At 41.1% G+C, this 24,903-nt stretch overlaps 1 protein-coding gene across 2 annotated transcripts in view; it reads right to left on the reverse strand.

Moving 5' to 3' along the window:
- Positions 1–2,716: 2,716 nt before the first annotated feature.
- The window catches only part of LOC146867785 (uncharacterized), a 38,380-nt gene continuing 16,193 nt past the window's right edge, over positions 2,717–24,903 (reverse strand). For both annotated transcript variants that reach the window (XM_085607976.1, XM_085607969.1), the window contains exon 2: positions 2,717–5,093. In XM_085607976.1, the coding sequence (XP_085464102.1) occupies positions 3,678–5,018 (1,341 nt within the window). In that variant the 5' untranslated portion in view covers positions 5,019–5,093 and the 3' untranslated portion in view covers positions 2,717–3,677. The remainder of the gene's footprint in view (positions 5,094–24,903) is intronic.

A 24,903-nucleotide genomic window follows, 5' to 3' on the forward strand; every position in this document is an offset into this window, starting at 1 on the left:
CCATGATGGTGCAAATCCAGGTTTACAAGTCTTTGTAGATCTTGGTTTGAGTCAAAATTCATGAAGTATGGGAACGCCCATGCTCCACCCATATAATGCCTACCCAACGCAAAGTAACTAAACCATAAGAAGTTGGCCTGCGTGGCTTAGAAAATGCCTAAAATAATTTTGCATCACGGCTGCGCAATAAAAGTGGCGCAACCATGACACACAATCATAGTAAATCTGGGCCCAAATTTGTAAGATATCCCTCATCAACCAGGATCCTCTTAATTCACAAAACTAACGTCAACAGTTAACCAGTAATAACAACTATCCTTTTCATGAGTAACATCATTCTCTATGCTCCTGTTTTTCTGAAAAGGGAAGATGTGTCTTCTTTCACTTCGGAATCTAATGTCTCTTTAGTCACTCCATTCAAAGGAATAAATATCAGACAATAAATCTAAATCTAAATAAACCTACCTCAGGAACAATCACAACTCTTGTCAAGATGAACCCTCAAAATCATTCAATTAACCTGAGCTCAACCCCCTGTTAGCTATGGCACATAGCAGAAAGACAAATTAGGGCAATGTTTAAAGTATTTATGCAGTCCCAAAAAAGCAATAAAGTAAAAATGCAAAACAATAAAAACCCCAAAGAAAAACAGAGAAAAATATACTAAACAAAGTAACACCAAAATGACAAACATCCAAATGGGGAACTATAAATAAGGATTTTTAAGTTTAATTTAAAATAGGGCCAAATAGCACAATGATTGTAAAAGGTCGCTGTAGACCGGAACCTAAGCGCAATTTGAGGCTGACTGAAATGGAGCGTAGGTCAGAAACACCAACCAGGTTCGACGTGGTCAAAGATTTTACCTTTTGACTTAGTCTTTTAAGTCCCAATCCACCACAGGAGTACACCTCTAAAGCCCCCTCTGGACACCAGGGCTAACACTTGGAGACTCACAGGGTGTTAGGCAGGGTCCAGTTGCCACAGGTCTGCTGGATACTCCCAGGAAGAGGCCTCTTGTAGATTATTGTATTCCTGTACCTTGAACAGGATGCCTGCCTTATGACCCTTGGAGTCCACTTCTTCGTCCCTTGGTACAAGAGGGTGTAGGCCTGGTCCTTCAAGGTTCCTCTTAGGTTTCAGATAGCAGGTCCAGTCATCTTCTGATCTTCTGCAGGTTCAGGAAGTCTTCTGAAGTGGACATTTGGAGGTACCTCATTTGTGCCTGGTACTGGACCAGGTGAATGACTCCTTGGCATGCCCTAAACAGTGGGGTAAATGTTCCTGGGGTCAAGCCTACCCACTATGAACATTTTCAAGTTAGCGAAAGTCTTTGGACACACTAAACTTGGGCTCTGAGTGTGCATATGTCAGAATTGTACTATGGTAATCCTAGCGTCTTCTCACATCTAAAAATAAAATCCAGTTTGAGGCAGTTCACGGTACAAACAATAAACTCAGAGACAGAAGTCTAGTATGACTAATCTGGTCCTTCAACAGCCAGACAGTGGATCCACAAGAATTGTCTTGGCATCCTGTTCTCTACCCCTTTCAAGTATATTCCAAGGGTAAACCCAGCTGAGTTGTCTAGCGTGATTTGACACTGTAGTGTCAAAAAAGATGCCCACAGCCCCTACCCTGCATATTGTGTAGTGTTGTGATGAGTCATCTCTGCCCATTCAGGTCAGCCTATTGTTTGCTCTTGGGAGGCATTGCACACCTATTAAAGGCTCATTACTAGCCAGAAAGCCAAATACAAATTAGCCTCAAGGTACTTCAGGCAGAGAAAAGGTAACTTTCTAAACTTTACCTTCCCTTAATAGTAATTAAAAGGACGACTTCACCACTGAATTGGATTTGTAATACTTTTAAAATACAGGTTTAGTTATCACTCTAGCTGGTCCCAGTTCTGAGATACAGTATTAGTATTTTAATCTGTACTCAAGTCGTCTACATAGGACAGCTAGGTCTGCCACAGTGAAAATAGCTTTTGGGTACTAGCCATTGTAAGGGCATGTTAACATTACATTTCTACATGTCCAACTTTTAATTATTATGCACTCTGTCTTATGGGCTACAAAGCCTATATAGGGATGACTTATTAAAATATATTTGAAAGGGATGTTTTGACCTGCAAAAGCGTTTATTTTAACAGGGCGAATTGCAGTTTTTACACCGCTACAAAGAGGTGACAATGGTAGGCTTGAAGCTGCTATTGCACTGCCACAGTAGTGGATGGCACAGTAGGTGCTTCAGTCACTGACATTTAACTTTCAGGCCCTGGGTATACTTTGTACCATATACTAGGGGCTTATAGATAAGTTAAACATACCAATTAGGAATATGTCAATTTGATCATGTTAAAAGGGGGAGCACAGACACATTACTACTGATTAACAGAGGTAAAATGCACAGATTTCAATGCCAGCAAAAACTATGGGGTCTAGCAAAAGGTGAACAATCTGGGTAATTACACAGAAAATGCTGATTTCCTACTATCTCAATTCCAACTAACAGGATTTAGGGAATGCACATGCAATAAAAAGCAAAATGGCAAAATAACTGACCTCTTCTGAGTTCAACAGATATCGTGCATGTAGCCTGGAGAAAGCAAAGATTTGGGCAATCTTTTCGAATTGTCACTGCAAATCTGCATGTCAGAAATATCTTCTGACACAAATATCTTGTACTAAATAAGGTTTCCAAGACACTATTGCACGGAGTATACATTTTTATTATTACCTACAATAGGGCAATATTCCTGTACATGAAATTTAGGATGCCATATTTCTTATGATGGAAAACATTCTGACAACAACATTCTGGTTCCACTTCCTTTGAGCAGTTGATAGCTCTTGTCTCAAATGCAGTAGTCGAGGACAATAGTCAAAACAACCCTTTCCTTGTGCATAACCAATTAGGTTTTTCATTAAAACGGGATTCTATTTCATGCGCTTCGGAAAATCATGCATTTTGACAGTGTACCTTTCATAACAAAACGAAACTGTAAAATGTGGAGTAGTTTGTTTTGAATCATTCTCACATATGTAATTACATCCCTTGTCAGCACTCTACTCCCACTGCATCATGGCATGTGTCTATGACCTGCATTCAGCACAGTTGAAGGTGAATGCCAAGGTTAACGTAGAACACAATTACAAGAATAGTTAAAAAAATACGCATGCAATTGGCATTGGGCTAATTTCTAAGCTCATACAAATTTGAAAGGTAAGGAAAAAGAGTAACACAGGATTTTAACTTGTTGCTGATGATCACATAATGTTGTCAAGTGAATAAAAAGAGATATGATTTGATTGTGGTTACTCGTGTTTTGCATGTGGCTAAAATGCTTGCGCTGTCTTCAGTCAAAATGGCTACCACAATCGATACCCTAAAGAGAACACAGGATCCAATCAATTAGCTCCTTAAGTCTGCCTTTTGTCTCCATCAGTCAATTGGCTCTATATACTGCTTGAAATATCAAATAAAGAATAACCATAACACTGGCCTGAGCCAATCATTCAGCTACAGTGGTTAGAACCCTACTTATGTGTCCACTATTGAACACATGTCCCTTGCCATAGCCCAGATCCCCTTAATTATTTGACTTCACAGAATAGCTTGTGAAAGGGCATAGGGTGCTTCATACATTTCCCACTGTTCCTCCTGCCTGCCACCTAATACCAGAACCCATGCTTTAGTCTCAGTGACACATATTGACAAAAACACATGCCATAGTCTAGGTGCCCCGGTATTGCCCCCTCCTCATAAATTGGAAAATGTTTTTTGGCCACACAGAGAGCATAATTTGAGGAGAAGTATATAATGGCTCGTCTGAACATCTCATCGGCTGATGTAAGTCCATTTCCGAAGGTATCCCTAAAGGTCTGTTTGCATTCTTCAAGGCAGATGTAGACAAAATGAAGCTTCACCCGAGATTCACAGCCTATCAAAACCAAGGTGCCCATCAGGAGTTCATTGGCATGTCCCGTTCTTTGAACCATCTCAAGATGCTTGCGCTTTTCAGCCCTTTTTCCCCAACGACAGACACTCACAAATGTAACAGGCAAAAGACTACAACCAATTAGCAGGAAAGACAGCATTGAGATAATTGGGTGCACAGCAGAATAAGAATGGTCTCGATAATGAATTAGACTATTAAAATTCAAACATACACCTATATATATAATAATAAAAAGGGGAGCTAAAATTACCAATATCACACAGAGAAATACCCTGCAAGATATGTTTTGAATGCACGACCTCATGACAGGAGTGGTATTGATTGCCTCAATTGCTGCTTGGTAAATGAATGGGTCTTCTATGAGCATTCTCAACGGATCAGGGATAGGGGCAGTGCTGAAAGTCCCCGTTTGCCAGTTTGGGATATCTTCTTTTATAGCACTTAACGTTAGCAGGGTCTTTCCATTATACAGTGCACTGGGTTGGTAAGGGACCATGGTGGAGTGTCTCAGCTGATGATTCGATGTGCACAGTACCTGTAGCAGTTTCCTGAAAAATTGGGAGTCGTTGGCCTCAATATAGGTCAGGTGGTTCAGGTGAACAGGAACAGCGCAGGGTTTCAGCATGACGGGAACAATGGGCTTTCGTTCCTTGCAGTCCTTGAGGAGAGAGAGATTTGCTTCAAACAGGCACCAGCCACTCCGCACAAAGTCAGGGCTCAAGACCATCAGAGTTTTTTGGCTCTTCTCAATGGACTCCACCATATTCTCAGTGATTAATTTCCCTGGGACAAAGTCCCGTCCGTGGTAACACACTTTTAGACCGGTGACCTCCAGTTTCCCAACCAGGTCAAGGACCCAAGAAGTATCCAGGCTACTAAAGCTGATGAAAACATGGTACTTCTCCTTCTCACTTAATGTTGGGATAGATGCCAAAGCCACTTCTTTCTGGACTTCCATCAGGTCAACTCTACATGCATCCTCAGCTGTAGACGTACTTTCCACAGGAAATATCACATTGGAACAATCCTTCACCTCAGGATTATTTTCTGCCATTTCTTGCAATTTATTTGAATTAATTAATCTGGTCTCTCATTGTACTTGATTTTACAATTTCAAATGGTCACACATCTGTAAGAAAATTAAATTAAATTTATTAAACAACAGTTTGTATTTCAAAATATAAACACTAACAAATGAATATTATAAGGATACAATTAAAACTGGTAGTTAATAAACATGCTTAGAAAATGTAGAAACAAAATAAGCCTATAAAATGTACAGTCTGTGTCACACTGGTAACTGTTAAAAGATACAGCAACCAAGTAGAGAATAACACAAGGGAGGGCAGGGGTGTTCTTCCAAGTTAAAAAGTTGTGACTTGTTTTAGGTGTCAGTAGGAGGGGAAAAACAAGAGAGTCTGTTACATGAAAGGCCTGTACCAGCTGCACCCATGATAATGAGTTTTTGGAATTGTGGGTAACCACAGAGGGCCCTTTTGCACAAAACCTAGTGGTTATAGACATTTGGGATAGGGAAACCAGAGACCTTGAAGCTGACTCACCCAAATATGGGGTCTGTGTTATATGTTGTTTTGTTCGCATTTACCATTCAAAAGAAGCTCCATATGTTGCTGCCCCCAGAAATGTTCTCTTGCCTGGTCCTTATCAATATATATTTATACATTAAATCTTATTAGGTCAGCAGAGGTTAAGCTCAATAGTGACAGGCTAGAATACAGTCTAAGACTGCCTTCTGGTATAGTCATTTGCCCAGCTTTCTCCACTGATTAAGTTTTGTCCAAATATTCAACCTTTGATTGCTTTTACATTTCTCATCTATATCTGACTAATAACAGAGCTTGGTTAACCAAACCTGCAGAGTGGAAGGGGAATGGTAATATGCATTTTTTACAAATCTCCACTCTGGCAACAAGAAACATATGGACCTTGCGTCCACCTTACTCAGTTGTGTATACTCATCTTCCTCGATGGTACCAAAGAGAATTCAGGTGGCGTTTACCTTGATATCTTGGCATAAGACTTCTGACATGAACTTACCTATGTTGCTCCAATATTACCTAGGCTGTTCCAATATTCAACAAGTATAGAACAACAAATGAACACGTAAATGTCATCAACATGTGGTCGATTACAACTCATACATCTGACTTCTTCTTTCTTATCTCTTCATCTTTGCAATATTTTTTGGTTTCGAGTGGATTGTAGGAATGGTGAAAAAATGGTTCCTTGTGTGGTGCTAATTTTGTAACTGTTTTATAAAGTGAGTATAAAGATACTTGTCAGACATACTCAGTAGCGGTCATAGGCAGTTCTTCCTCCCGGATGGCGCTGGTCTTTTGTTATTTTCTTCTTCTAGTAGCTCCCCATAAAAGGATATCAATTCTTTATTCCTTTGAGGTGCCTTTTGTAAAACCCCCTCAAAGCCCAATATAGAGCATTCAGTCAACTTTTGCAGGGAGCACCATGATGTTAATTGCAAGTAATCACATTTAGTTAAGGTCCTCTGTTTTTTGTCATGTAGTATGTCCCGTGAAAGTACCTTCTTGAAAACTCACCTTTCTCAAGGGACAGTCTCAAATGATCTATCATTCACTCCGGTCTTCGAGGGAAGGCTCATATCATTGCTAATTGTCCCTAATTTGAAGTACTGAATATCTTCTTGATCTAAAACCACAGAGATGCAGGTTTATTCAAGATCCTTAATTTGTTTTTTGTTTTTTTTTAAATTGGTGCACCAAATTTGTATAAGAAGTTAGATTGCCATAAACCTTTTAGCATTTCTTGCAATCATATCCCCAGTTGTGTATTGCCTGGATATTTAATTAGGGGCCTAAAGATCTCAAGGTGGAATTCCCAGTAATATACCTGCTGATCCAGAATTCCTAATCCCCCACTTAGCAAGTTTCTTTCTTAGCTTCTTCCAGGACAACCTCTCAGCTTTAGAGCTCTAGATGAAACTCTTGTTTTGCTTTGTAATGTGTCATTTACTACTTTATCAAAGCTTATGGGTAGGCAAATGATGATATAGGTTAATTTTGTTACGATTGTCATTTTAACCATGTTCACGTTCCAGCAAATCGCTATTGTTCTTCCAATTATAAGGCATGTTCTGACCTCTTGCCACTCTCTCCAAAATCTTCATTGGAATGTCGCTGATTCCTTGAGATACAGTGATACACTTGGGTTAGAGGTTTCTGGTGGATATAGGCATTGACACCATATTCAATTTCATATTTTTCCACTATTAACCTTGTATCCCAAAACCTCTTCAAATATTTTTGTAATCTAACTAACCTTCTCCAAAGTACTCCATGTAATAATATCATCTTAATAGTGAAACTTCCACATCTAAAGTGAGCTATTTTATCATCCTAACCAGTGGCCTGGGCAAAGAGTTCAATACATAGATTAAAAATAAATGGTTACAATGGGCACCTGTCAGCAGGAAGAAAACTTACACCACAAGTTGAAACTTACCAGGGACTTTGTTTTGCTAGCATACAATACATCAGCATCTAATTGAAAACCCCAACTGTCACCAATTGAACTCTCATAACCTTGTGTTCTAAACAAAAACATACCCAAAAATTAGTAAGGAGAGGGTGAGGAATGGAAAACATGGGGGACTATGGGTGGAGAATAATGGAACATCTCATTATTATAAAACAAACATATCTCCATCCTTTAACAAAAGGTAAGGGAACAACAGAGCACTAATCATCAAATAAAAACATCCTGGATGGCATCCTGGACCTCAGATACTTCTTGACCCTATCAGCAACAGATTCATAGCTGCTGCGTAAAACAGGCTTCTCCGAGTAGCTTGTGAGCTAGTGATAGCTCTTCAGATACCAGCAAGTACCTGTCCTGTCTGCAGCACAGCTTACTTAATCAGAAGCTTTTTCTTGTTTTAATTAATATTTGTAGACCAAAATTTAAAAGCAAGAATTTGATATAAAGTGTTTATTTTCAGAACTCGTAAGCCAATGTTTGAAGAAAAATGATTCAATTTGCAAAATATAATGAAAGCTGATATTTGAATAATCATTTGCCGTTATGGACACATATTATAAAATTAATTACTTTGGTGCCAGGGGAAATGTAGCTATGGTAGTTATGTATAACCCCACTTACAGGCATTCCACATTAACAATATATAACTGGCAGGAGCCCTGGCATACAAACTTGGTTTATCACTACTAATATTCAAGAATAAGGTGGCCACTAATGTAATCTAGTCGAATGCGGTCTCTATTACACTGCTAATACAGGGTGATTTTCACTGAACATAAATAGCTTTTGTAACAGTAAAGGCTGGAGGCCCTGGCTTACAGGAACTGTTAGCTCGACACTACTATTGGGTTGGGTATAATTTTCCGAATGTTTAACAGGCAAGTCAAAGTTTGCATCAAACACATTAATGTAATCACCATCATTAAACTCATAGCAATTAATCCATCACTTTGTTGCGAGATAATCAGGGTTAGATGCTCCTCACATTTAGACAATCTCTTAAGGCTCCAACATATGCCATTCAAGGCGAGGACACTCCTTTTGTTGGTCATGACCACATCCATGGGCTTGGAAAATTTCCTCTTACCCTTTTCCACTCATTTGGGCAATTGCTTTCTGGCACAGTCACCAACATACCGCTTAGAACATGCAATATCATGTAATGAATCATACTTCAATTTTAAGGTAGCTTGTTTATCAGTAAATATGAATTGTTCTCTAGTTCTCAAGGTCAATTTTGTCGAGTAGGCATTCACACATATTAAATTTCATTTTAAGCCACCAAGGACAATCTTGTAAAGTCATTTCCCAACTCAAATGGAGACACTCCACAGACAGAATTTGCAGTGATTCTATAGGTCCATAGCCTTTCACGCTCTGCTATGATGAAAGGGATCCCTCTAACCATGGCCAAATTGATATTCTCCTTAAAGTACCAGTTAAAGTGCTTCACTTCACTTGGCCATTGCACCGGGGATCGTACATCACTGTCCCAAATGTTTGATACCGTCATTTCTGATGACATAAATGTAACCCCATTATCTATGACCAGAACTTATGAAAATCCCTCTCTGAAAATTTACATCAGAAATTCAAGCACAAAAGACGCAGTCACTCTCTCTCTGAAAACAAAACTTCTGACATGGTAATCAACCAGAACTACAGATCTTTAAAGAGCCTGCGATGACCAATCTAACTTTTTGCACTGCAAACGTGGGCCACTGAACATTTCACATTGGTGGAGTTTGAGTTTTACAATTTGTATCAACAACAGCACAGATCTGGCACTGATTAACTGTGCCCTCTGCCTAGGAATTCATTACTGACCACCAGTAATGACTATGGAATAGATTCTTAAGTGTAGACATGCCCATGTGATCAGTGTGAAACACTTTGAGTAAAAGTTAAAGAAGGCCTGCTGCGCACAGTTATCATTTCAGAAAATAAAATCTCCTTCTACACTGAATTTGGACGCAACCTTGGAAAGATTCTTACTGTGTGGCTGTCTTTCCTGCAGATATTGATTTGCCAAATTAATTTTAATGTCTTTAGAATTTTCCAACATCAATAAGTCCTAATCCAGTTTTATTGCAGGCATCCTGAAACTATCACTCACACATGCAACCACATCACAATCATAATTTTCAAAAACATCTTCTTTCACCCCAACATGGCAACCGAGACAAACAGGCACTATTCTGGTTCCTGAGTCCAGGAATGAATGCAATATCAAAAGTGTACTCCTGCACTTTGGAGCATGATCTTACAATGCAGGCAGTAGAGTTCCTTCCAACACCAGGGCACAAGATATGAACTAGAGGCTTATGATCAGTGTGTAGTGTAAATTTACTTCCCCACACAAAGTTGTCTGAAATGGTTTGCTGTCCACACACAGGTAGGGAGATCTCATTCACAGACTGAGTACCTGCGTCTTCCTTCACTCAAGGTTTTGGAAGCATATGCCACGATCCATTTAGAACTTCCGGCTCTTTGAGATAATACCGCTCCTAGACCATAGGCGCTTGTATTCTCTGTGATTATGTAAATTTTACCATACGAAAAGGGCTGTGAAGCAGGAGCATGAATTATTCGTGATTTGATGAAAATCGTAATCTTATTGCTATTCCTAACCCCAGACAAAATAGACATACTTGTGCAAAAGCATCAATAACGGTTTCATTATAGAAGCAAAATCTTATACAAATTTGCCATTATATTCACAGAGTCTAATGAATGACTAAAGTTGATCTGTCATTAGGTGGTGGTGCTTTCTCTATAGCATCCACCAAGTTGCCATTTGGCACTACACCTCTGGCTGATATTTTGGGTCCCAAATAATTCAACTGAGATGCAAATAATCTGCATTTTTCTGCACATAGAGCCAATCTTCTTGTAGACAATCTTCTGCACACCTTTGTTACTACCTCAAAATGATCACTTTTAGTCATAATAAATACCAATATGCCATCCTGGAAGCACCTGATCTGATTTTCCATGTCTATAAACATGTGGAAAATTATCCTCTGGAAAATTGAGGATTGTGTACCCAGACCAAATGGCACTCCTGTGAACTGGAAAGCACTAAAAGGTGCAAATGAATGCTGTTAGTGGTCTAGAAGACAAAAATAATTATATTTGGTGATATGTACTTTGTGAATCAAGTGTGGAAAAGGTATTTGCCCCTTCAAGAAATGACAGCAAGTTGTTAATCTTTGGTAAAGGAAGTCTGTCCACTAGAATATTGCTATTATGGGCCTTCAGGTCCACAGAAAGCCTCAGATCGCCAGTACTCTTTTTTGGCAGCACCACTGCTGAAATCCAGGCTGAGGATTCTGTTTCATCATAATGTAATCCGCTTTAGATGATTTAGGAGTTTCTGCAAGTCCTTTCTGAAAACGAATAGGACTTCCCTCACCCTTTGCCTGACAGGTTGGGCACAACCCTTCAGTTTTATTTTGTGTTCAAATATCCGTTTACTCATTTCATCACAGAAAACCTTGGGGAAGGCATGCAGGATTTGATCTGTAAATTCACTGAATTGACAGCTAACAAAAGATCATAAGCAGCTGGATTCAAAGTTATCTTAAAACATTTCTGCACTTCCCTCCAAACACATTGGTTTTCTTGCGGGCCACATATATTTGATTGCCGCAGATATTCCCTTGAAGATTGTATCAGCAAAAACATGGCCAATAAATCACTTTTGTGACCATCAAATGTTACAGCTTGAATATCAGGTGGCAACAAATGTTTAATACATGATCCTAGTTTTGAATCAAAATATGATTTAGAGATTATAGTGAATAGTGACCTGGAATGGGCAAGTTTTTACTGCACACCTGTAAAGGAAAAATGGAAGATGCAGTACTTCTTCCATATTGGTTTCCTCTTCCACTTGTACCATTAGGATCATGTTCTTATTCATCATCCTCTCAATGTCGTCTCCTTCGGCATCAACTGCAGGTTCCGCTGTTATGTTAGACACTCTAAAATTGATGTGCTTCTTAGCATCCCGCTACACCCTTGTAAAAAGGCCCTTTATTTTGCATATAATAAATTCTATGTATGCCGTGGGGCAATTTTTTGAGTAAGCCAAGTGTGAAGCATCTCCGCATATGTAACATTAGATTTTATTTCAGTACGCTGGCTCTTTATGACTTCTGTTTTATTTTGTCTACTACTCATATAACATAAATCGTTTTCTTCATTACTTGGACGAGTCTTGGACGGGTCTCATTTACCTCTTTGACTTAACTCATGGACTGTTCTATTGCCTTGGTGATGTGACAACCTAACCTCATCCAGTGTGGGATCTCCCATAACTCTCAGACTTTCTTGTTTTCTTTTGTTACTTGTATTTACCATGACTTGGCCACGGATCATCTCATTAGTGTTATTCCCAAAAAGACATGTGTTTGAAAAGAATTCTAAAAGTCATTAGAAACTCACGGAATGTTTCACCCTCCCTCTACCTTTTGGTGTGGAAATTATATCTCTCTAATGTTGTCCAGATAGTGGTTTAAACCTCTCCTCTAGCCTTAACATTGCTCACTTAAATTCATCATACTAATCTTCCCCCTCTGAAACTTCTATTTTAGTGACTGAACTGAAAATGTCTTGTCCATCTGAAGCAAGGGAATGTAGTAAAATACACTTTCTTCTACCACCAGGCATTTCATTTTCATCATTCTCTAGTAGATATTTATGAAACTCCTCCATTCACAGTTTCCAGGGTATTGGTAGCTCACCTTTTGTTTGTAGAATTTTTTTAAGTGGATCTAGTTCATGGGTACTCACAAACAATTTCCAATGGGCCACAAAGTTTGGTCTGCGAAGGGACCTAGGGTCACATTGATGCCAGCAGGGTGGTGGTCCGGTGGGGGAGGGGGCGGTAAGGTGGGTATAAGGGAAACTAAGCATATACATCTAGTGCCTGAATTGCACAATGTGAAACAAGAAAACCTGGGATTATTCCCAGCTTCACCATTTTACTAAATGATTTATTTTACTTTCCCTCATACTTCCCCATTATCACATTTAAGAGGACATCAAAATACATGACCTCAGGATGTGCGCTGCACAAAACCTTCTTCTATGTTTGATTTAATAAACTATAATGTTGTTCATGTGTAATAGGTACCGAGGGCAGCCTAAGACTTGCCTCTTAGCTCACTATTGGAATTGTTGTCAGTGTAAGGGGAAGAATGACTGTTTCTAAATTCATATTTTAAAACTACAACTTTAAAAAAATACTTCTCAATGCACTGATTTAATCTGATATACTAAGGTGGAATAGTTCTACAGGTTAATGAAATACACTTTTTGAATTTTGAAGGGAACTTATCATATTTTTACCCTTTTGCTGCAAGATGGCTTTGAAAATTAAGTTGTTCCTAAAGTTAAATGGTGCAGGACAACCTAGTTACTTTCTTTTCCTAACTTCAATTAACCTTTAAGTAAAGGCTTGCCTGTCAATGTAAACATTTTTTTAATGTCCTCGCTGAGTCGAGTGAACAGCAGCCTAGTGCTACTGTTGATCAGGGGGCCACATGTAAAGGTCAGGTGGGCCGCATGCGGCCTTCGGGCCGTACTCAGAGAATAACTAATCTATTGGCACTCTTAATAGTATTGATACCAGCAAGGAAAAATGCCTTCACAAATTATCCACTAGGAATTGTCAGTATGACTAGTGAGGACCACTATATTTAACTCTAAGAATGCCCACAGTAACTAAGTGAGGTGATATGAGGAAGAACATTAATTTAGTCTGTTTCCCAAAGAGGTTTCGAAATCAGTAACTTGAAGCGAGGAAATTCTTTTCAAGTAAAATGACCGCTTTATTGCATTGGAACCCATATTTTCATAGGGTTGTATGGATTTCAAGATGGCATTGTGTTCAAAACGAGGCTAGGCATATCATGAATCAGCTGTATGAGACTACATCAGAGAGGACTAACCTTCCCAGGTTTCTGATAGGGGAGGGGGGATGTCCTACTATATTGGCAATTGGCTCCTGCATCCCCGCCGGAGCATAGATGGGGAACCGCCCTCCACACGCAATCACCACCAAGAGTGTGCTGGCGGCAGGATCATCTGCACCCATCTTTTCCAACCTTTCAGATGGGAGTACAACACCAATTCGCGTCCGAGTGCAGTGAAATGGTGATGAAGGACCTCGGGCTCCATCGCCACTGTTAGAAGGAAGAAAACTGCACCAAAAGTTGACAGGTACCAGAGACTTTATTCTGCTACTGTACAAAAGGTCGGTACCTCAACAAAAACCCTAACTAGCACCAATCAAACTCTCATAACCTTGCATTTGTTGTGAGGACATACCAAAACAATGAGAGAAGAGGGTATTGGGGATGGGAAAAGACAAGGGAATACGAGTGGAGAATAATGTAACATCCTAATAATACAGAACAGCACCCCTACAGGGATCCCCATTCTATTAGAAAATTTGAGGATAATTTGCCGTTTACTAGAATCCTAGTGAAATGGGCCTCATATAGCATCTATATTGCAATGGTGAAGCCTCCCTTTATACCTAATTGATTGAGAGCTGCCCATAAAAATTCCCAATTTACACTATCAAATGCCTCTAGTGTGATAATGGCAAGTAGGGCCTAGGTCTGATCTGTTAAATTAATGGATTCTAGCAATGTTTGTATCATGAATATGCCTGCCAGGAATAAAGGCCTTCAGATCTTCATGAATTAACAGTCCTGCAACTCTACTTAAATCTTCTAGCGAGAATTCCTGTAAAGAGCTTATCATCACTGTTAAGCAACAAGGTAAGTAGGCAAAACGATTGGGGTAAGACCAACCTAAAGCTAATAAGTCTAACAGATTGGATATGGATTTGACTGGAAACCAACGCTATTTACTGCTAGAGAGGCCTATAACAGTGCAGGGAAGATAAAAAGGGACATATTCCAAAGGTTGTTACTACCTGTTTCTAAATGCACTTGTGGTAACATGGGAACCCTTACGTTCTATGCATACATCCAGATAAGAAATGGTCTGAGAATCAATAGAAGATGTAAACTGAATTCTTGGGTTCTTGTTATTTAATTCAATGATCAAGCTTTCCAGGTCTCTAATTGTACCGTGCCAAATTATTCAAATATCATCGATATAACGACGATATGCAATCAAGTGACTCATCCAGTTGGTGTTGGACAGTATATGTTCAGTCGCGAATCTCATCATATAGATATTAGCATAGCTGGGGGCCCCGGAAAAACGCATAGAGGTTCCATTAGATTGAAGATAAAAATGATCCTTCCATTTAAAATAACAGTGGAATAAACAAAAATGCAAAAGTTCAAGCAAAAAGATTTTGTTTACCCCAGGTACCTCATGTTGCAGTAAGGCCCACTCAATAGCCTCTATGCCTTCCATGTGGGGGATCAAGGTGTACAAAGCCACCATGTCCACCGTGCATAACCATATGTCACCAACATTTGGAATCTGAACATCATTTAAAATCTGTAGCAAGTGAGTGGTATCTTGAAGATAAGAAGAGCCTGCTTGAACAATTGGCTGTAGGAATGTATCTAAATACTGACCAAGCAGTTCATGGATAAAGCCGCAACCAGATACAATTGGTCTAAGAGGTGGGTTCATCAGATCTTTATGTAGTTTTGGTTACATACATAACCCTGGTCTGCGTGGGTATCTAGTCGTCAAGAATTCTTTTGTTTTGTCAGTAATCCATTTCAAGTCTAAAGCATGAGACAATATAGAAGAAAGCAAGGTTTTAAAAGATTCAGTAGGATCTTCAAACAAAGGTAAATAGGTGGACTAGTCTTTCAAAATGCCTTTAATCTTCTTTTCATCGAATTTTCAGTCCATCACAACTAGTGCACCTCCTTTATCGGCCTTGGTGAAATGTAGTTCTTCATTCATCCTTAGTGCTTTCCAAGCTGGGATGCAATGTACTGCTGGAGAGATTCAATGGCACTGAGGTCTTAGCAGGCAGTTTAGATAGATCTTGTTTCACTAAGGTCTCAAATGTGTCTGATCTTATGAGAAATGGGGGAAGTGAAAGTGCTCTTGGGCTTAAATTCACGGTATTCAGAATTTTGTTCAGCAATGGATTCTGAGTTGAAAGTGGAAAAGAAGTAACAAAGGCGCAATTTCCTAGAGAATTTGCATAAAGCAAGCCTCTGAATCTAAAGGTTTACAATGGAACGTGGGAACAAAAGAGCTACGTTTTTCCAAAATTGCCAATTGGTTCTTAGACAGAGTGTGTGATGAGATGTTGGTCACTAGTGTTTCTTTTGGCGTCGTGATGTGCCTGGTTTTACTAAATCTGTGCCCTCTGCGGGTTTAGCTATTTCTGAGGTGGGTTGGTTTGGCGGGTTGTTTGCCGCTGGGCTCATCTCCAAAAAAGACACTTTAGGGCTGCTAAATCCAGCTGTCGCAATGACGCTGGTGGATCTAGAAGGAGCTGGAGGGTAATTGAGTGCCACTAATAGAAGCCAAACTCTCTTCAGAAGAGGTGGTACCAGGTTTGTTCCAATTGCGTTTCTGGGCATATACCTCCGCCCAAGAGTACACCTCATCTAGCTTATGATCTATGGTATCACGACGGAACTTTCAGATTTTTCGCTCATGTATCTCTTTTGCATAGACATTAAGTTTTGTGTTAATGCCTACCAAGGTAGATTGCCAAACTTTTGCTTCCATACGTAGTGATAATGCTTGTTGTATTTCTTTAGTTTCCAACTCTAAAGCTACTAGGACCTGCAATATTTCTTCCACAATGAGTAAAATGAGATCTAAGGAACACTTATTTAAAATAGCGTACCATCTATCCATGAATTTCTTGTTCATCTTAAAAAGCATGGGTTTTATGGCTAGGCGTAACCTTCGAGGAATCCTGCTTGCCTTGTGATATTGAATCAGGGTGGTGGTGTGCAAGCGCTGATTAATTTCCCTACGCTTTAAATATTCTAACTGTCGTATTTGTTGATGTACTGGACCCTGAGATGTATCGAAAGACCTAACCTCTCTAATGAGCCCATAAATATCATTGGCTTCAGAGGAAGAATAAGCTTTAGTTTCAGCTTTGTTGTCAGTAAGGTGCATAATATCTTCAAAATACATGGTTACGGTGCAAGGTAAGCTGTGGGACAGAAACAGTTGCAAAACAGAGGAGAAAACAGTTAAAATGCACTCAATATGTAAACAAGTTTAAACAAAAAAAATCAATTCATCTAAATTATATCAGGTGAAGTGTGCACCTGGTAGGGGGCTCTGTCCCCCTCCTTGTAAAATTGTAAATAGTGAAACCTGGATAAGTATCCAAGGATGCCAAGTGCACTACTATCAAGTCACTTAATCATAAGTGTACATAAAATTGCATGTATCAAAATTAATGCATAATAACAAACGAAACAATGGTAAACTTGATCAACCTCAGTTGAAACATCTGAATCCAATAACCTAAAAAGATCAGACGTGGAGAATGCAAAGTAGTTCGATCTGCTTTAATTCAATGAGTCGCAGATGCAATTCAGTTCATGAAAGGAACACGATGATGCTTTACATCAGCAATACAAGTCGGCGAGATCATATCTCCCAATGCATTTCGGGCTATGCATGCCACCACCCTGATTCAATATCACAAGGCAAGCAGGATTCCCCGAGGGTTACGCTTAGCCATAAAACCCATGCTTTTTAAGATGAACAAGAAATTCATGGATAGATGGTACGCTATTTTAAATAAGTGTTCCATAGATCTCATTTTACTCATTGTGGAAGAATTATCGAAGGTTCTAGTAGGTTTAGAGTTGGAAACACAGCACCAAACGGCATGGAATAAAATATCTCCGCCAAAGAGCCCCTCATAGGGAGCCCGTCAGGTATTGTAGCGCCGACATGATGAAGAGCAAGCCCTATGATGAAGCATGACACCCAGCTGGCTGGGTGTATCAGGGCCCTAATTCCTAAAGAAGGAATCCCCCTTTCCTCCCACCATTAAGTGAGGACATTCCCTCACTTACCTGACCTTGCTCTCCTTGCCCTGTTAGGAACTGCATACCTATTTTGTTTGACTGGTGTAAGAGTACTCCTCAGTTTGGTTTCACAAAGAGGAAAATGAGTACCCAGCAGTACTCAAGAAAACCTGTATGAGTTGCAATTCTTGATATATCTTTTTATGCTTTTCCTACCTTTAACTCCTTCTCTTTATTTTCATACCCACCTCCTTTCTTGCCACTCTTCTAAACTACCACACCTTCTGTCCTTCCTTACCCCCTTATTGCCTTTCATCTCCTAAATTCCTCCTTTCGTCCAATGGTGCCTTCATCACCACCACTTACTCTCGTTGTTCTAGAGGTCAGTCACTAGAGAGGGACCAGTGTTGAAGCAGCTTGATGAGTGTGGTGAGCCTCTTTATAGAATGACTTTCTAGCTGGTAAGACTGAACATCATCAATGCACCTGTTACAGAAAAGAGGAAGCACAGAGCATCGGCAAGGGGCGAATCCTGATGGGGCCAATTTGCCTTTTTGTCTTATGCTGGGGAAACGTCCAATATTGATTTGGCTTTTAATGATAGTACCACCTGTAATCAGCACATTTAATTTGCAGTTTCCACCACACAAGCTAATACGTCGCCTGACTAATGTTTTACACCAATTTTGACATAATTTCCTACAGTGAGCATTCTCAAAACAATTCCGCTTTTACATTGCTATAGGAGATCAGTATTTGCAAGACATGCAATGTCACGCTGACAAAAGAGGAACGCAGTCAGAAGTGGTACTGTCAGTCCGATGATGGTGCATGCCAACCTAGCCTGCAGAGGGGACTGTCCCTGTGGCAGACAGGGCAAACTATGACTACCCATGATCCAACAGTCTTATTAGGTGGGTTGAAAGCCCATTTATTTACCATGAGTGTTGCTCTGATACTCCCGAATCTGCATTTAATTCCAAAGCTGGGAGGATCAACTCTCTGTTGTCTGGCATACCCCAACTATTTTCAACAGCAGTGGTGAGAGAGGGAGGGGAGGGCGCATACCCTATCACATCAGCTAGTTGTCAGTAGCTGTCATTCCTGCATGCTACAGAATCAAGGCAATGTGGCTGCTGGGCCGGGGCTATGCAGGCATGCTAACTACCATCTCTGCCTACATCTTCCGCCTGTGTCCATGGATCATCAGGCACAGTACACCCATAGCCTATTGTCTGTGTGTGCAGGGATCGTGCATTGTAGTCCAACAAGGAAGTCGGAGGGTCAAATGGTTAAGATCAAACCAAATGAAATTGTTCTCATATTGTAGCCTACTTAGACCCCGATTAAGAGTCAGTCAGAGTGAAATACCTGCATGGAATATCGCTCTGCCTAATTCTGGGTTGGTAGGTTATTCCACACCTGTTGATTTCGGGTGTGGGAAGAAGCAGATTCGATTTTTCCAGTCTGTAATTCCGGTTCGAAAAATCGCACAAGACTTTGGCTGGAGGAGCAGCAGTTAAGGCTAATTTCCCATTTGTTTCTGCTAGGGGTTGCATACAGTGCTACATCCTGCCAAACACTCCCTTCTTCTCTTACCTCCTCTTCTCCCTCATCCCTCTTCCTCAAACCCAACCCCTCCCAATTGTCCCCACATACAATTACAGTCTGCTCAGAACCGGTGGTAAAATGTGTGCGTTAAATCTTGTGAGGGTGGGGGGAGGTGATTCGGCCCCACAAGTAATTCCACATTCCCTGGGGGTTTTACCTGCACCTGGTCAGTTCTAATGTGGATTCATCGCACTCTAACAGTACATTTTCACGAATAGTATCTATGTCATAATCATGACCAAAGTGTTTCACTAAAGGGGCTATAACAACCCATGTCCATATGCACAAGTGGAATTCAACTATTCGTCTATATACTTAATGTCTGACTAGTCTGAAATACAAAGGTCACATGGATGTCTGTTAATGTAGACAAAATTATCTTCATCACTCTTGGTGGTGGTGTTTAGGACACAAGTTCATGATTATCAGTAAACCTGTGTAGGTGGCCGCTCTGCCCTATATAGTACCACCACATTTTTTTCCTAGTGCATTCCCTGCTAAAAAAAACAACCTAATGAGAAACCACTGGGAGGTAAAATTGGAAAGCTGGAACACAGAGCAGAAAAAAGGGGGGTGGGAGTGTAAACGAGGAAAGGCGCACAGGAGGGAAGGGAGAACAGGCAAAACAAGGATCGAGAAACAAGGGAGCCACTTATATTTAATCTGTATACCATGGAGTGAGCATTCTGTCCCCAAGATTGCTAGCTGCCCTGAGTCTCACAAGATCATGGCTTGTGCTATTGGTCTCACAACACTTTAGGGGGTTGCCATCTTGGGGCCATGTTTTGCTGAATTGAACAACACAATGAGCTGCCACTTTAAAGTAAGGCTCGTACAACAGTCTGGACTAAAACATTAAATTAAAAAACTCTGATAAATTAACAAAAGGTTTTCTCTAAGGAACATGTGCATGACAGAAACAATTTCATGTGTCATGATTATCGATTATTGAGCTGTAAAACAGTCTCTTGTGCACTTCAACGTAAGTTCTCAATAGGAGATGGAAAGCTACACCCTAGCATCAGGTAAGAGTGATATCTCTACACAGAGCCAAGGTATGAGAAGCAAAGTCTCAAGCCAATGGCTGAAACATCTTTGTCAACACGAGCCAGTGGCTGAAAAGTGGGCCCCAAAGCCCAAACTAAGTATCTAATAGACAACAGGCATGTTTGACAGATGTCAAAAGTTTACAACTTATAAATAGAATACACCACACAAGTTTAAAATTCATTTTTTCTAGTCCTTCTCTGGGTAGTGTATCTGGACCGGTGCTGCAATGTGAGGGTGCTGCCTAACAGCTGCCGCAATGTGAGGATGCCCCTGCGAACTCAATCAACCCCTAAGTTAGGGAGCCACCATTTTGTTGGCTCCTTGGCAGACCTCTCAAAATACCCAAATCCAAGTGTGAGAAGTTTATCCAGGCCGGAGTGTTCTTCTCACATTCTGGTACATTAAATGCTTTTTATCACTTTATAAAAGTAGGACTCCATGTACTAGAATGCAAACAGAAATCATCAATAGAGTTTCCTACTTATGCATGGAATTGTGAATCTTGAGATCTCTGGATTCACTGGATTTTCACAGTAACTAGAAGGTTTGTTTTGAAAAGCTTGGAGGCAACCAGCAACAGGATGAGAAAACAATCCATTTGCACTTTGTGTGAGAAGTTGGCCTGATATATGCTGCCCACTAGTTATAGTGGGCACCTTGTATCAGTCCAAACAACCCCTTATTGGTTAAAGATAACCTTTATTGAAAGCTATCCTAGTTGTAGCTATCTAGAGCAGCCTTCAGGCTAAGTCTTGAAGGAATGTAAAGCAGCTTGATTTACCAGTCTATAATCTCTTGAGTCACTAAATGAAAGATATCCACATTAGGTATATATATATAAAATATATGTATTTATTACTAATCACACCCTCCTAGTCTCTTTATGAGACTAGAGGTCAAAACACATAAGTTACACGTCAATAATCACAGTAAAATAGCACAAATGTACGTCAGGCCCTAGGGCAAGCCAAACCATATACTAAAATAGTGGTATAAGAACCATGACTTAACTAGACACAAGGCCTAGAGCCTGTAGAATCGATGGGACCCCAAGGAACCACCCAAGGTAGTGACACAGGGGACCCACGGGGGCCGTGTGCAGTGTGTGAACACAGCCAAGAGCTCCCGTTAGCTTCTATGGGGAAAGTCGGGGTTAGATTTTTAAAGATTAGGGACACTTAGAAATGACTCAGGACCAAACCCTTTTGGACTTTGGAAGTTCTAGGGCTAGCACCCACAGGAGCACTGGAGTACTCGTGTTGCCTCACCCAAGGAAGCCGGGTGCATAGGTGTCTTTTGGTGTTGGGTCGCATCGTCGATTTCAATGGGAGTTGGCGAAAAAGTGCTGCTGCCGTGAAGATGCGAAGTGTCCGAAGAGATCCAAGCCTGGATCGAAGATGAGAAGAACCTGAAAGCAGAGGGGACAGAGTCTGGGTCACTAGCCAGTGACCAGGAAGGCGATGAGCAGATGCCCACCGATGTCGGGTGATCTCAGGTGAAGGAGGTGAAGGTTGACTCTTCAGTCACGAGGACCAGGAGGCGTTGACGATGACCAGAAGCTGGATTCGAGCTGTCCCACAAAGGATGTCGAGTGCTGCAGCGTTGGTTCCCGGATTGGACACAACAAGCCTTGGCAACAGCAACCCAAGCAGAAACGACAAAGATGCTTCGGTGCAGACCAGCAAGGTCTGTGGGACTCATCACTTGGTTGGGGGTCAGGGCACGTCTGGAGCAACCAGGGAAGCCCAAGGAAATACAAAGTTAACCCCTCAGGGACCCACCAGTCAATGGACCAGGAATCGCTAAGAGACCACGAGACGAAACACAAAATGGCGGCCCACGGGTCACTAGGAATGACCAGGCCGACAATATTCGGTGGATTCAGTGCTCAAGGTGGGGGTTACAAGTCAGCCCAAGCACGACTTCAAGAGACGTCGAGAAGTCAATGCACTTGCAGAAATGCACGGTGACTAGGAGTTCCGGTTCCACGCTATTCACGAGGGCTGCAGGTCTCAGCTTTGCTGGGGACTTGGGTATGCCTCTGAGATGTCTGGAAATCCTCTTCCTGGGCAGCAGGAGGCCAGACCCGTGTCTGTGGCTGTAGCATCCATTTTGGGATGCCAGGGCTCTATTAAGTTTCTACCGGGTATACCAGTGCTGTCATGTCTCTCCCTCTAGAAGGGTGGGATCATACTCCCACACCAGTTACTGGTGTGGGGGTGTGATTCCAAGGTGTTTGACACCAAACATGTTTCCGTGAAGCCAGTCCAAAAGTTAGCATTTACCGTTTGGTTATAATGCACTTAAGAGCATATGGTCAGGCTGCACTACAAACAGCATCAGAGAAGGGTCTGTCTCCGAACGCCGCAGAGGGGCTCTGCTCATGCAGTGGCACCCTCTCACATAAGAACCAAGCACTCTGCCTTCAGGATTGATAAGGCCTGCCATAGGAGTGACTTATAGGTTTATATGTGTGTGTGTATATATATATAGTGATATAGGTAACCTATATCCCAGTAAGGGGTGCATGAACCACCTTACCAAGGCTGCAGTAGCAGACCTGTGGTGTCATTTTGGAGGGCTTTCCAGGGGTGGCATAATATATGCTTCAGCCCCTGGTAGGCCTCTGGTGGCCTATGCCCTGTGTACATAGTATACCATATACTAGGGACTTATAAGGGCACCTCAGATCCAATCTGAACTATACCTAAAGTACATGGGATCATTTTAGAGAGGAAACTGCTAGTTTGGGGCCCTGAATAGCAGGCTCCCAGCCAGACTAAAGTCGAAAAACAGTGACACACCAGCAAAAATGGATGGGTAAACATGTGAAGCAGATCCTACTATCCTACTCTTTGTTCACACCTTTAACCTATGATAGTCTGCAAAATCAGGTGCATTTTAAGGGTAAATCCATGAAACCCACAGAGATGAAAACATCTTTTGAAAGGTGAGGAAGTTTCATGGGAGTGTAATCCTACTGAAGTCTATGTGAGGCTTTTTGCTAGTTAGGAGGGTTAAGATGAATTGAAGGACTGTAGCAAGCCCCTTCAAATGAGAGAGGTGCCATGTAACGGATGGAGCATCACGGAACAAAGACAACTTTAGCCAACCACAACATACTTTTTCCAGCAGCAAAAAGCCAGAGGTTCTGGATGCAGGAGGAAGGACTAACTCCGGCATACATAGACCACTCTGTAACAGATTAGGGTCAAAATAAAGACATTTAGAATTGCAACAAACTAGCAGGTGTTTCAGTGCAATGGCAGCCTGTACACCACAAATGTAGATGTCACAAAGGTACAGCCAGAAAGTGCATAACACAGATGAGCATTCAGCACTGAGCACTCAGACTGAACTCACAAGAGAAGAACGCACGTGAGAGATCAAAACGAGAACAGCACAAGGTTGGCACCACATATGAAAATGCTCAGCAGCCAGTGTGCTACCTCTAAAGTGAATGAACCAACAGGCACTGCCATTTTAAGCACAGGGAGCCTTACTCAAAACAGTGAAACACCATATCAATGTCAGGTGGCAAACTGAAAAGAGAGAAGCCATCATGCTGAGGCCAGACAACCTCATCCAAACAAAGAAAACATCATACCAGAGTCAGTCAGCCCTTTTCGAACTACAGTGCTGTCATACAGAGAAGCTCAAATTTTAAAGCGGAAGTTCAGTAAAGAAAGGCCAAATACTCCAGTGAAGGGGGATAGAACACCCACAACAACCTCAAGAAGCGGGAGGGAAACCACAAACACGAGACAGAGGTGAAAACAGGAACCATCATGTCCCTGAAACGAAACAAGGAAAAGGATGAGCTTCATTTCTCCACCCCACTTTATCTTGACCTCAGGCAACAACATGAGACCCAGATTGTTGGAATGGTTGGATGAATTTGACAACCTCATTGAGGCAATGGGAGAAAAAGATGAAAGATAAATTCTAAAGTATGCAAAATCATCACTGAGCTGGTCGTGGACCAATCATCCATTTATCAAAAGTTACGGGAATCCCTCGATACAAAATGTTTACCAAAAAATTACATAGACCACGAACACTGCACATTCAACCTGGTTTCTCAGAAAAAGGGAGGGCCTTTAGGTAACTAAAGTCCAAAAAGAGGAAGCAGACTGCAAGTCACCGCACCTATCCTGTGTCCCTAAGCAATTGGCAATACAATGATTCAATCAAATGTGTGCACACAATTTCAGCACCTGCTGCCAAGATGCAGCCTTAGTAACAGGACCATTCAAATTTAAGCAAAATAAAGGTGCACCACAAATAATAACAGTGTTTAGAAATTTCAAGAAGGAAATCCAAAGTATGTTCAATTCCTCTTTTCTATTTTCACATTCTTCTAAGAGCCGTCGCCAAATTAACAGCAGAAACAGCCAACACGTTTCATCCATAACAATGGACTTCTTCAGGGCAAGTTATGTTCAAAAGTAATGTCATCAGTTAAGATTCACAAATGGAACATAATTATTGGTCCCGAGTAAATGAAGATGCGAATCAGCAAATCATTGACCCCCCCAAAAAAGACAGATGATGCAGACTTGATACAGTCTATAGGCATTCATGAATGTTATCCGGTAAGATATCCAAACAGCCAACATATATTCTCTGGTTGTATTTCAAAGTAAGGGGTCCATCCACCCCATTGTGGCACTCAAATCAGTGCCATAGACTGTAAGTGGACTGGCTGTCTACTAGCAGTCTACAGCGCTAATCGGCAAAACTATGGGAAAGTGTACAAAGAGACTGGGTGCAGGCAAA

Source organism: Triturus cristatus, chromosome 1_2 (genome assembly GCF_964204655.1).
Source record: "Triturus cristatus chromosome 1_2, aTriCri1.1, whole genome shotgun sequence".
NCBI classification, from domain to species: domain Eukaryota; kingdom Metazoa; phylum Chordata; class Amphibia; order Caudata; family Salamandridae; genus Triturus; species Triturus cristatus.